General features: G+C 38.0%; 1 protein-coding gene across 1 annotated transcript in view; it reads left to right on the top strand.

Annotated features, from left to right (window-relative positions):
• CFAP299 (cilia and flagella associated protein 299) overlaps window positions 1-14,346 on the top strand; it is a 490,745-nt gene that overhangs the window by 405,096 nt on the left and 71,303 nt on the right. The window contains exon 4 of the mRNA XM_075204555.1: window positions 6,522-6,664. Within this exon, the coding sequence (XP_075060656.1) occupies window positions 6,522-6,664 (143 nt within the window). The remainder of the gene's footprint in view (window positions 1-6,521; window positions 6,665-14,346) is intronic.

The raw sequence follows: 14,346 nt of genomic DNA, 5'->3' as shown, positions 1-14,346 counted from the left end.
GCTTTTCAGAGGTAATGCTGGCTATATATAATGATGCGCCTGACATAGGTTACGGAAAGACTTTGTGATTGGTGCTGCCACAAATGCCTAATATATAGATGCATCTTATTCAGAAGTGTGTGTGATCCTGAGACAGACACTCTTTCAGAGCCTCCTTATCTGGTGGGGCCTGCTACCTGTTGCTTAATTCCAACTCATAACGTGCCTTATGAAAAATATGATACTAGTATACTTTGATTATCTCACTCATTCAATGTTCCTTACATATAATGAAAAGATTAAATATGTAATGTTTGAACAGGTTAAAATAAACTGAATTATTTTTTTCCCCGTGAAGAACATCCATGTACTAGTACTAAATCCTTGGAAAATATATTTGGCTGTGCAGTAGTTCTTGCTAAGAAAACAAGTTATTGTTTTAGCGATTATCCACTAATCAGAAATATAACTTTCCTCCATCCAGTTACAACCTTACAAGGCAAGGTGAACTTTAACTGCTTTGACTAGGGTGATCATGTGATTAGCTTACGTCATAAACAGCTGTTGTGATGTCACTCAGCCTGGGTATATAAGTTAGTGTTTGGCACAGAGTAGTCAGTTTATCAGCTGCCTATCAGCAAGTGTGCATTGTATATACTTACCGTTTATTTCAGTGGCTGCCTCTGCTACATTTTATATTGCACAGTCTAAGGTAAGCTTATTTTATAAAAATAAAAAATATTAAGTATATAGATAAAGCTTTTGGAGCAGGCTATTGTTAGAGAGATGCAGAGATTATATGTAAGACTTTTACATTTAAATTTATATGTTGGTATATTTTAATTTTATATTTTTTTAATTATAATTATTTTACTCCTTGAATCACCTTTCTTGAGGTGGCCATACATACTGCTATTTTGCCACCCAATTAATGCCTTTAATTAACAGTAACAAATTAACAGGTGTGTATCAGCACTTAAATGTGTTTTTATTAATCTGCACATAAATTTCTATTAATGCGTTTGAATTTTTATGGGATGTTTTAAACAGTCGCACATAGTCCCCTTAATCAGTATTTGATGATTGCCTCCATGATTACTGGGTTGGTGGTGTTTCCTTTTGTGTTCTAGATGGCAGGATGGCTCAGACAGCATACAGTTTGGCCAGTCTTGTCTCTCAAAACTACCTTTTTTTCTGGCATCGTCATAAATCTGACAGTTTGTAATTGTTATCATGTTAAAAGTTGGGACGGCGATTTGTATTGTGGTGCTTTGTAAAACTGCGCTTTTCCAACAGTTTTGCAAAAGCACTTGTCAGTGGGTTTGCCTTATGTGTCAATGCTATTGGAGGAGGGTGGTATTATTTACAGAAAAGATTGCAACCATAGAGAGGCTGGCGGTAGAGCGATGCAGCTTCGAACTCTCACTCTTCCAAGTAAAACAAATGTGAAGAATTATTTTATTTGATTCAAGCATTAAATAACCTATAAGTAACTAAAGACATATAGGGGCAGATTCAATTGTTTCTCAGCACATCGCGGCTGTGCATTTTTTACTGGTAGTGCAGTATAAATTAATGCTCATCTTTGTGTGGAACCTCAAGCAAGCAAAAATGAGTCTTAGAAGAATGCTGTTTATTGAAATAGTAAAGAACATGGTAGATCAAGTGGTGAAACTGTAATGCAGAAATTATAGAATACAATCACAATATGTACAGATATAATGATTTATTATTATTATTATTATTATTATTATTATCTTTGACTTATAAGGCGCCACAAAGGGTCCGCAGCGCCGTACATTACATATACAGAAAACAGAACCAAGACACAACATGATATACAAACACAGGTGACAGGGTAAAGCAAATTAGATTATATCTGACAGATAGTGAAAGGGATAGTAGAAATCAGCAAGAAGAAGGCCGAAGATTAATAAAACAGGGAAAACAGGGCTAGCGAAGCAGGCCAAGAGGTACAGAGGGTCAGTGTCGGACTGGCCTGCCGGGGAGCCGGGGTATCCCCCGGGAGGCCCTGTTGCCTGATAACCCCGCCCTCTTTGTTGGTGAGGCAGAGCAGAGAATTACCGAGTTGCGGTCAGTCTACATATGAAACGGAGACTGTCAAACTAATCCCTGCCTACAGCCAGCACGTGAGAACACTTCCTGCTCCTGAGACAGAGAGAGGCAGAAATGCTTCACAGTGACACAGATCTCAGATTACTCCTTCTGCTGTAGTTGCAGGCGTCCTGTAGTCATAAAGTTGCCATCCTAACTGCAGTGTGAGTCCGTGTAATCAGTAAGTAATAAATCGTGCAAACTTCTCTAGAGCTCTCCACTGTGTGACCTCGGAGGGAGGGAGATAAATTAGAATGGCTTCATTGCAATATACGTCTTCAGTGCCTCTATAAAAGGATCCTATTGCAGCTGACCAATGAATGGATTCCTAATAAACTAGTAACCAAATTCACTGTTTATATCATGTACCATGTTTATTTGTTTTCAATCAATTGTGGGACTCTATTCCCTATAGAAGCATATCTTAATCAGAATAAAACACATTCAGACAGTTAGGTCCTTATAGGATTGCATCTGCTATATGCTTTAATATTAATGTTTTGCTTTTGTCCTTTGTAGTGGCATTGGATTATTATTGAGTGTACATTTTGTGGGTAGATCATTTTTTAGAGTCCTGTTTTTATTTGCCAGTGTCTAGAGTGTAATTAGATTTATGTAATATTTTAAATGTGCATATATTTTTATGCTAATAATTTTGTGGTCTCCATAGTGCTTCATGGATATATTAATTTTTAGTCTATACCCTTATATTGTGATTTTCATATGATGAATGGTTGATCTCTAGTACTGTAGTATAGCATTTGTTTTCTGTGTACACTATGAGGGGAGAGAACACTAACCACAAAGAATGGACAGCACACAAATAGCTGATGATGATTGATTGTATTCAATTCATCCCTCCCCTTTCCCTGTCTCCCCTGTTTCACACAGTGCCCTCCATGCTGCATTTGCTCCCCTTCACTTACTTTCCTATTGACTTCTTTCTTCTCTTCTGTCTTTTCCTTCGCGGCTCCTCACTGCAAATGTCCTCTTTTTCTTTATGGACCATACTAAGGTGCTATACGTTGTCCTCCATGGCCTGACCCCATCCCCTTTAATGACTGACCACAACCCCTCTTACAGTTGGCCACACCCCATTGTAGTGGGCCCCTACCGCTGCATTTCCCCAGGTGGGCCCTTCATGTCCCAGTCCGACACTGCAGAGGGTGAAGGAACAGGAGAAGGAGCACAGAATGAAAGAGGTCCCTGCTCATGAGAGCTAACAACCTAAAGGGAAGGGGGAGACACATAAAGGGTGGTACTAACTAGGGGAGAGAGCCAGGACAAGAAAGTTAGGAGGACTGATAGACTTGAATAAAGAAATGAGTCTTAAGGGCACGCTTGAAGCCTTTGAGAGTAGATGCTAACCTGATGGAACTAAGAAGATCGTTCCACAGCAGGGGAGCAGCCCGGGCAAAGTCCTGAAGACGACAGTGAGAGAAGGTGATCAGTGAAGTAGTGAGGTGGCGGTCAGAGGCAGAGGAGGCAATGCAATGCAAACATGAAAAATATAGAAAAACTGCATAACTAGGCAGGACTCTTATCATCGATGCTGTGCTAAGCAGGGAGATATACTGTACCTCTTACTTCTTAGCATGCAATATCTAAAATGGTGATCTCTGGGCATTACCTATGGTGCATTGGAAACTAACTACGGAGGCCCTGAGAGTTCAGTTAAGCTGACACTAGCTGCCCACTACGTGGAGTTTACACAGGAATAAATGCATATGTAGAAACATCAATGCTGAAGGCATAACACCTTTATGACCTTGCAGCCTATTAGTTTCATATACAGTACACAGAGCATTCTAGTGATTGACATGCAATACAGATAGCCTTTTTCAACCAATATACAATGTAGATCCCAGATCTCTGGAAGCGACAGCATTATAGACACCAACCATCTGGTGGTTACAAACCCCAGATTTCTAATATATGGCTACAATATTACATAACTCGCATTTCTACTGACTACAACAATACAAGATCAATGGTGGCTACCATAATACAGCTCCCAGGTCTGCATTGGCTATTACAATACAGATATCAGATCAGTGGTGGCTACCACCAAGGGAAAGATATGCCCCGGCATTGTAATTGAAAGAATGCCTGAGGATGTCTTAATGCTGGTTGTCATTACAACCTCCAAGCCTATGTTGTGGCTGCTCCGTACCTTCTCTCTACTGCCGCAGGGGATAGGGGAGGCTATACATTTTTATATGGCTGTAGTTACCCCTTTACAATGCCTATTTTGCTTTATTATTTTATACAGTATATTATGTAATTTACACAAATGTGCCTAATTGACTGCCATGTCCATGGGTACCACTTTCCACTTTTGGAACGTGTCTGTGTGTGGACACTTTAACAGGTCTAGATTTGTTAAAAGAGGCACAATTACTCGTAGGCAGTCCACAGTGTCTATGGTCCCCCATCTTCTATGCCCCACACTGCTGCTACCAGACATCATTCCACAGCCCTCATTATATTGATAGTGCACTGATGTAATATGTCACTATTAGCTGGAAGAGGTGTGTAGTAAATAATATTTACCACTGTGTTCCATTTGAATGGATCTCTGTCTTGCTTTTAAATCAAGCACAACACTGAATGTTGCTTATCTCTCACCCCTTTTGGTTCATAGTTATAGAGTGTCTCTTACTACTATGACAATGCTAACATAATAAATGCTCAAGCTGGAAGGTAGATCTGTGTGAATGATCACACTCTCTTCATATTGTAAGCAGGTCATTATTTACACAGATCTGAGTGGAGGCTTTGGTTGGTGAATATGGAGGTATTAAATTTTAGTTATAATATGGAGACAGATGATGCTGGTGTAACATTGATCACTGATTTAAATATGATGATATTAGAGCCAGTTATAATGTGGGGCACTTCTGGTATATTGGTTGCTGGTGGCTGATACACATGGGGCTATAGAGACTGGTATGTATATGGTAATGGGTGGTAATATAAAGTGTTCTCACTGGATGCTGGCATTATTCAGGCCATTGGAGGTTAATATCATATGTTGGCACTGCAAGCTAACATGATGTCTAGGGCACCGGATTATGGAATAATGTGGTGGCACAGACACTATTTGCTGGTAAAATGTCTGGGGAATTTGAGGCAGTCTCAATGTGAGTGTTCTGAGTCCTTCCGTAATATGTGTAAGCTCTGAATGTGAGTATAATATTTGGGCACTGGGTGTATGTGTTTGGCATATTGAATAATTCTGTTTCTTTTTTTTTTTTTATCATGTTACTATGTATCCATTGTTATAATGTTTGAAATGGTGTGGTGAGTAGATAGGTAGAGCTTGGGAGGCCAAAGATCCTGTGCTTACAGATTCCAGAGAAGTAAATCTCTGCCCTCTATGCAACGAGGGCGGCTCTAGACTTTATTTTTTTTTGGGGGGGGCGATTTAGCATAGTCACACCCTTCCTTCATTCTGAATGGGTGGCCCTAGTTGGCCCGGCCCCCAGTCCCGGTTGGGCCCACCCCACCTCCATTTTGACCGGTGTCTTAACTGCAATTGAAGGGTATGCGTGTGCTGCCCTGATCGCCCCCACCTGGATCCGCCACTCCTATGTAACCATTTTCAGGATTGATGGCTCAGGTGGTTACTGCTTGTTCGAGCCTCGTTTTTGTCTTCAGTAACTCTTGACTGTGATGGGACTTTGCCATTTGTCATTATTTTACCTGCACATTGTTACATTTCATTGTTTTTATTATATTGATATGTTATGTACATAAAAGCGGAATTTCCCATATAAAGTACATCTGGATTGTCCAACATCTAATTTTTGCATTTGGAAACCGGGTGAGGTCACATATTCAATCTGGTTTTTTCCTGAGAACATTATAGATAAAAGACCACCCTACTGCATTTTAGTATGCCTTTGTTTACTTACATTTTATTCCCAAGTGAATGGTACAGTTCTGGTTAGTTAGGTTTATTTGTACAACATATTTATATATATATATATATATATATATATATATATATATATATATATATATATATATATATATATAATATTAAACGGTGAGTTTGGTTGACATACTTTAATTTGTATGACCTAAACTAATGTATGAATTTACTTTTGTGACAAGTGACTTACTGCTCTTAGTACATACATACTACAAATAATACTGATAGGAAAGAGGAGACTATATACTGCTATAATTAAAAGCACCTATGAATAGATGGGTGAGAAGTTTGGTGAAAGAAAACAGAGTTTCAACCTTTAAAGTAATACAAAAGATATAGGGGTATAATATGCAGTTTTGTGAAATTTGTGAAATAAGTAGATCTTGGTTTCAGTTTATATATACAAATTTATGAAGCATCTGAATGTTTTCATAGCATGCACAACTTGTTTTTTTTCTCACCTACAATTGTCTTTTATTTTCTGTTTTAGTCCATTATCTTTATCCGAGATAAAAATTCACATGGACAAGAAGTGTCTGGATATATTGATTTTTCTCAACGGCTAAAGACTGAAGACTTTGAAGTGTACTTTATCGGCAAAAAAAAGCTTCTCCCACGACCAACTGACCTGAGGTAGTAATGATGAAAATCCTTATGTAAATAATGGCAAGATTTTTAAATGTTCCTAATTTTTCAATACATGTTTCTGTGGGCACCATATAAATATCTGGATAGCTTTTTAATGATGCTTTTCTTGTCTGCTGGGCGAGAGCATGAGATCATTGAGCGTGCGCCAATTGTGCATGCACAACTCAGAAAAGGCCGTCGCTCTGCTTTTTTGAGACCAGAGCTGTGCCCTCCGGCGGCCCGGAGCCATCACACCCTATATTGTTACGCCACTAATGAGTATCATTAATAGTGTGAATTTAAAATAAGGAAAAACACCTAATATCCTTATAATGTGCTGCAGTAGATTAATAATACATAATATAGTTGTTACTATGTATTGCGAAACATGAGATTTCCTTCTAACCAAAACAAATTTAGCCAACTTTTGGTTCTCTGGATATAAGACTTTTCACATATTCTTATTAAATATGGTCTGTAAGCTTGTATATGCAGTATATAAGAAGGTTATTAGAAATGACAAATAGACAAGCATACAGCCTAGTGACATTAAATTGTTGAACTTTGAATTATTTTCTAAATAGTTTTGTTATTTGCTGAAATGTTTCACACCTTATGGTGCTTTGCCAAACTAAGTGAAATTAAATACAAGCTTTGTACTCATCAATATAACAAGCATGTATGCATAATACCTAATTTTATTTGATACATTTGTATACAAAATTTGTGAGAGACTGTTTCATAGCTTGTGTGTCGCCTGTTCCTGATCAAGTTCTGGGAGCCCTATTTGTCCCTTCTGGGTCCCTAGTTGTAGGCTTAATGCCAGTTCACCTCCCACCTCTACATGGCACTATAATGGGGATTGACAAGGTCATCAATTTGTCCTTCCCCACCATCTTCAGTACTAGGTCAGGTCCATCCCTTTTAGAGAACCCCTAACCAGCTTTAGGGTGTCTGTAGCGCTACCAGCACTAGGCTAGTAGCCATTAGGTTTACATTGTTGCATACTGTGCCAGAACTATCTGGAAAGACTCTTCAAGGGCATGGTGCTGCCAATTTGTTATTAATCATTACCCAATGCTGCACCAGGTGGAGCCAGGAAGATACCTCTCTAACAACATCGTGCGTTACTTTACTAATTCCTGGACTCAGCTAGAGCCCCCAGCTCCTTGCTCTACATTAGTTACTTATATATATATATATATACTTCTCCCTGCAGAACAATGCCAAGGTTAAACTTTTTGTATGGCACTATTGTCAGTCTAGTGAAAGTCTGGTACTAGTAATTGCAGCCCCTTAATAAGAGGGAACCTATATGAGACCACCCACATCTAGTTTGTATCATGCCTCTGGGTGTTGTCACATGGCTAATTATGAATGCCATGTTTTCTTCTAAAAATGTAATGTTGTTAAGCTGAAAAAGGATGCTGTGGTGATACCCTTACTGTCATGTAAAGACTGTAATGTAAGTCCACTTTCAAATAGTTCCAAAATATCAGATTCCATTAAAGAATAACTTCAATTTTATGGAGGGTTTATGTATAAAAGAGACCCTAACCCTCAAGTATAACCCCTATCATAACCTTTATTCTATTTTTAACCATTTTCTGTATATACTTTCTAGTACAATGTATATACTACTCCCATGTTCTGAAGCTCTTACCATCTTCAATATTGACTCAGGTTTTAATTGAGTAACACGGATAGATTTCTGAGTTACATTGTTCAAATTCATTGATTTTGGTAAGACGACACGGTAGAAGATGCTGCCACAGACAGAGCACTTGTCTGGTCCCCCAAAGATTGTTGTAGAACAAGTTAATACTTTATACATTCTACTAGAAAGTGCATATATAAACAGTTAAAGAAAGGATAGAGATTATAGGTCTATTTTGCACATATACCCCTTAAGTAAAATAAAACTCTACAAAAGTGCAATTAGCTTTTAAATACAGTATATTAGGCCTGAACATAAATATTTCCTAATACTAAATTGTACCTATGAGTTATAGTGTACGAGATTTATTGATGCTTCCTTTGGAGTAATATTTTAAGAAGAAGGTTGCTATTGTGTTATTGGAGAGTCAAATACAGATAGTGTGAGCTGTAGTTTATTTATGACACGTATTATACATAATGCTGTGATATTACTGCAAGCAGCCTTTCCCGATTTCTTGAGCTTTATTACAGATATTATTTAAAGCTACCATTACCCTTTAAAATTATAATTATCCAGAACAGAGCAAAAGACACAGTTAAATAATAAAGTGTTTTTAAAATTAAATATCCTACATTTATTTCAAAATCGATTAATGCAACATGTATGTGAGCAAAATACTTATATAGGGCACCAATGTGTAATTTAAATTGAAAAAAATGCAATAAATAGAACATACAGTATCAACAATTATTTTAAATAGAACATTACAGCACGTTATTCTTATTAGCAGGTAATTTAAACTGGTATCTCTTAATAAAGCATTATTTTGGGCTCTGTCAAGCCTGCATATTTTTTTAATTTATATCATATTGTTATGTTAGATCATATTGTTTTGTATTGGTGCATGTGACCATTTTACTTTTCAAGGTCAAAAGTTAGCTATTATTTTGTTTTCAATAATTTTATTTTTCAAGGTTTATAATATGTTTTCTGTAGCCACTGCAGATGTTATACCTCTGCTATGTTAATTTGCTCAGATGGATCCATATTACAGCAAATTAAAACCTTTGTAGTTATTGAAACCCTTACTTATTTGCATTGCCAAGATATGCAGTGACCAGAGGCTTTAGCCAAAGTTAAGGTGGTCTTTAATTGTGGTTGCGGTTTTAAAGGATTTAAATACAGTATTGGCTGCGCTTGCTGAACCTCAGCTATGCAACCCACAATATTTTCAGCTATCTTGAACAGTTTTATTACGGACAAGAGATTTTAACTAGATTTAGATCACATTCCAGATGTATTATGTTTTAAAATAATAAAGTATGAGTACAATAACTACAGCACATGTGTATAACATATACACAAATATGTCATCTAAATCTACTGTACATATTTGTACTACAAAATAATAACTGTATGATAAACATAGACACAAAATAATTATCTTTTTTTTATCTTCTATCTAAGTTTCTCATGAACAAACCCTTGGGCTCAGTAATAAAGTTGAATATTAACAAAATAAGTTAATGTTTTGTCAACCTATATTTGTTATATATGCTGCTGCATGGATATTGAATTTTTCCTTCAAAGTCACATTTGTTTTTTATTTTGGCATCTTTACAATTTGAGAAGTGTTGCATTAAACTTTGTAGTGCATTTAAACTTTGATTACAGCTTGTCAATAATGACATATGATTTTTATGCTTTTAATAAGATAAGTTATGTCATCCAAATTGTATAATGAAAATTTATGTCCAAACATAACCTTTAGAAGCATATTGTTAATTGTTTTTACTGATGTTTTTCTCTCTTGGTCTCAATAGCCTGTCACTTTTCATATATTGTGAAAAAGTGGTACTTAGCATTAATACTAGTTATTTACCTGAATAGACTGAGCCCAGCTTGCTGGTGAATAGGACATGCTATATCAGGAAGTGGAGTCTGCCTATTTTGAAAAACTCAGTGAATTTGAACACTTATCACCTGATTTAGAGTTGAAAGTAAAATTGCGACTTTTGCAGAGATGTAAAAATGCGTCCTTATACATCCGTTTCTGTGGCAGTATTTTATTAAGACATGTGTGACTGTAATAGCATATACAGTCAGTGGCCACTTTATTAGATGCACCTGTACACCTGCTAGTTAATGCAAATATTAAATCTGCAACTCCATACATAAAATCATTCAGACATAGGTTGGGCACACACTACTGTGTTTAACTTTTTAGCCGATTATGGGTCCAATCAGGCAATAAACGACTGATTCGCCTGATATCACAGTAGTGTGTATCCTGGAACGATGAACGATTATCATTCCAAAGCACATGAAATCATTGATTGAGATTTTCAAACTGAACTGAAAATCTTTTTCAAAGGTGGAACAATGTAGTTCCAATTCTGCAGTGTGTATACACTCTGCAGAATTGGAATGACATTTAGCTATTAAGTCAACTTTTGACATCACTTGTCACTTGTGGTGTCCGGACGTCCAGCATGGAATTCCACACGGACTAGTAAAGTGACGGGATCCGGGCTCTCTGCTGTTTCCATAGGAACCCAGCAAACTCTGCTCTTCCCCATGGATCCTCCCTGCTCCCCCTGCTCTGTCCTTAAACCTTCAATATATACAGTGGATGCACCGTCACTCTCCATCCGCCGCTCCCCAGTCCCACAGTGCCCATCTGTTGATTGAAGTTCCCAATTGCTGGGATCCATTGCCACGCACATTTTATTGAATGATAGTTGTCACTCACTATATTAGTGAGGAAAATACCTGTATTATGTCCAGAATGCTTCAACCAGTGTTCCACATCAGGTGTCTTGTGTTTAACCTAAGAGGAAGCTGGCATAGGCAGAAATAGCAGAAGTGAAGATTAGCACCATGTACGGTGTTAAATCTGTCAAATGAACTAGTTACAGTTCTGAATAAATACACTTTACCATTGCTTGTAAAGTTGTGGATAGCACAATATGCCCTGGATTAATTAAATTTTGCTGTACAAAATGCATGCCCATCTCCCTTCTTGCAGAAAAAATGCCTTGTCCCACAGTCTCCAGTTCACTATAGTGGGTATATGGGTACAGGGGGCATCAGTGCCGCAACAACCTGTACTACACAGCTGGCAAGGAGTTGGTGTACTCTGTAGCCGACGTAGGGGTGGTCTACAACACCCTGGAGCACAGCCAAAAATTCTTCCGTGACACAACATTTACATCACAGTTAAATGTCCATTATTCTTTATGTACATATTGAGAGGGCAGAACAGGAATTCACTGCCAGCAATTACCTGGCTGAGAGGAAAAATTCATATCTTTAGGACACTGCACACTCAAAACAGTAACTTTAACTTTCACCCCCTATTACTACTGCCTGTAAACTGGAAGAGTGAAGGTAGAGCCCGGAGAGGAGGCAGGATGGGTCTGGAGATTGGTACCTTGTCTTAAATCTTTTCTGGGTTCCTGGATATAAAAGAACATCTGTAGTGCATGCCAACTGTATGTAATCCTCGGTCGATGGTAATGACAGATATGAAGCATAGATCTGAAGGTAATCATGTATAGTGTGTAAACATGAATCAGCATGCTGATTGGGACTTTTTTTTCTCTATTGTTGGTAAAATTACTAAATCTATTGTATCGTTAGACTTTCCCTGTAGTGTGTATCCAGCCAAGGTCAACAGGTTCCATTGCTGTACAGACCTACACCAGAATGGGCAAGAAATATCATATAAGTGACTTTAACCATGGAATTATTGCTGGTGCCAGACTGGGTGGTTTGAGCATCTCAGAAGCTACTGCTCTCCTGGGATTTTCTCACACAACAGTCTCTTGTTAGCCTTGTCGAATCCCTGTCACAAAGAATTCAGGCTGTTCTGGGGCAAAGGGGGGATCCTACCCATTGCTAGAAAGGTATACTTAATAAGAGGGTGAACATTCCCTTTAGCTTGAGATTTGATTGCTAGAAGATTGATAACTGACCGTTCCCTATATTGAAACAAAAGCATGAAAATATTTTTATTTATGTAAATGTCTAATTAATATTAGTTATATTAAGGTTTTTCCTTATAATGCACATGAACATTTATTGGTTGCTTGCTTATTCGAAGTGTTATTTTTACTATGCTCAACATTTGTGAAAAGTTTGATTTTTAAAAAGTTTGATTTTTTTATTGTATTGAATCTATGAAGACATATCAATAAAATGACTGTAAATACAGATTTGGATCTGTGCCACCCATATGGCTTAAAAAGTACAATGTAGTAAAATAATAATGAAACAAGCAAGTCACAAATGCCTAATACCTTAATGCAGCCTGATAGCTGACTGAGGCCTGGTGGTGGACAAAGGCCTGGTGGGGGCTGAGGCATGGAACTGAACTGAGGCCTGTGGCCGAATTGAGGCCTGGGGCTTGGCTGTGGCCTTGTTTCATTTCAGATGCCTGTAACTGAACTGACATCTGGGGCTGGGCTGTGGTCTGGAGCCAAACTCAGGCTTGGGTCTGGGCTGTGGCCTGGAACTGGGCTGTTGCCTGGATATGAACTGAGGCCTGCAGCTAGGTGAAAGACTAACACAGTCCCATCTATTCCCACCGCTTGACACAGCTCTTGTGCATGTGCCACCCATCCCTGCTCCTTGGACACTCGGAGATCTGCTTCAATCTTCTTTCTGGTGATCACATCACTGGTGTGTTTTTTCCCACTGCCTCTTCTACTTTGCACTTTTCTCTGTCTCCCTGGCATCTTCTTTTTTCCTTGTGGTGCTTCTTGTTCGTGGCATCTTTCTTCTTGCACTCATCATCTTCTTACTTGATCCCAGCATCTTCTCTGTTCTTCTTCTCCTTAATATTTCTTGTGACAATTCTGCTGTCACAATAGCCAACGTATTCAGAGCAACTATTTATATAATCGCTTGGTAGGGCACGTCAATGACATGGTGAACCCTTATTGGTTTGCCATGGAGCATGCTGATTGGCTCTTAGCAGTGCACCCGGAAATGTCGCTGGCGCACCACAAGGTGTTGAATCGTAGCTGCTCGTCACCCATTACTGGGCAGGTGAGTACATATCTCTCAACTCCCCTGGGTTGTCTCCTGCATCCTGAGCATGCCTTATGGCAGCTTCCAGTCATATTATTAAATGCTAATTATAGAGAAATTTGTTTTCTTTCGCTTCTCTGTGGCTTACTGAATATTAAAATAACTCTAATTCTAAGTATTATTATTTCTCTTATCCTATATCTCAAAATATGTCAAACAAATATTGACATTATTAGAAAATTATAAAATGGAAAATGGAAGACATTTTGATCTTTAAATATAGAAAAAAAGATTCATCTAATCTACCATCTTTGTGTGCATTTGGTTTTGGTTTATTTTTACTTGTAGATTTTATATCTAGTCTAAGCAATGTGTTTGTCTCATGCATCAATAAATTATTTTACTGTATGAGTTGCCATCAAAACTGCGGGAGGTTATTTCCTGGATTTATCACAATTAATGTCACTCTTTTTTGTGTGTAATCTGTTTTTATTGAAAAAGTATGTGTATTCATACAGCAGATGAAACAGTGCAAGAGTAGAATTATTTGAGAACATTGCAGTCCATCAACCAAAAGTAAATGCACTTGCAGTAGGGACAAACATTACACGACAGACAAGATATAGGGAGAAGGGAGGGAAAAGAGGTTGAGTGGGAGAAAGCAAAAGTAAGAGTGGAGGGAGGATGGGAGTGGGGAAAAAGTGACTCCTCGCAATGTTATTGCAGCTTTGAATTTAACATTTTTTCAGTGTTTTTTTTTTTACTAAGTGGAACTAAATGCCAAAGTTTAGGCTTTCAGTTCCACTGCGTATGCATGAACCGTCTGTCACGCATACACATGTATCCTCAGACTGTCCCAGCAAAGCGGTAATTTAATCTTTACTGCATCAGCCAATTTCACTTAGGCAGCTGAATATTGCTCTGCTACCCCAGCAATAATTTGTTGATAATTTGCAGTCATGAGTTATTTTTTTTTATTGCCTCGATAAGCAGC

The sequence above is a fragment of the Mixophyes fleayi genome, chromosome 1 (genome assembly GCF_038048845.1).
Source record: "Mixophyes fleayi isolate aMixFle1 chromosome 1, aMixFle1.hap1, whole genome shotgun sequence".
Lineage (NCBI taxonomy): Eukaryota > Metazoa > Chordata > Amphibia > Anura > Limnodynastidae > Mixophyes > Mixophyes fleayi.
The sequence above is the reverse complement of the archived record's forward strand: the minus strand, read 5'-3'. Positions and strand labels throughout refer to the sequence as shown.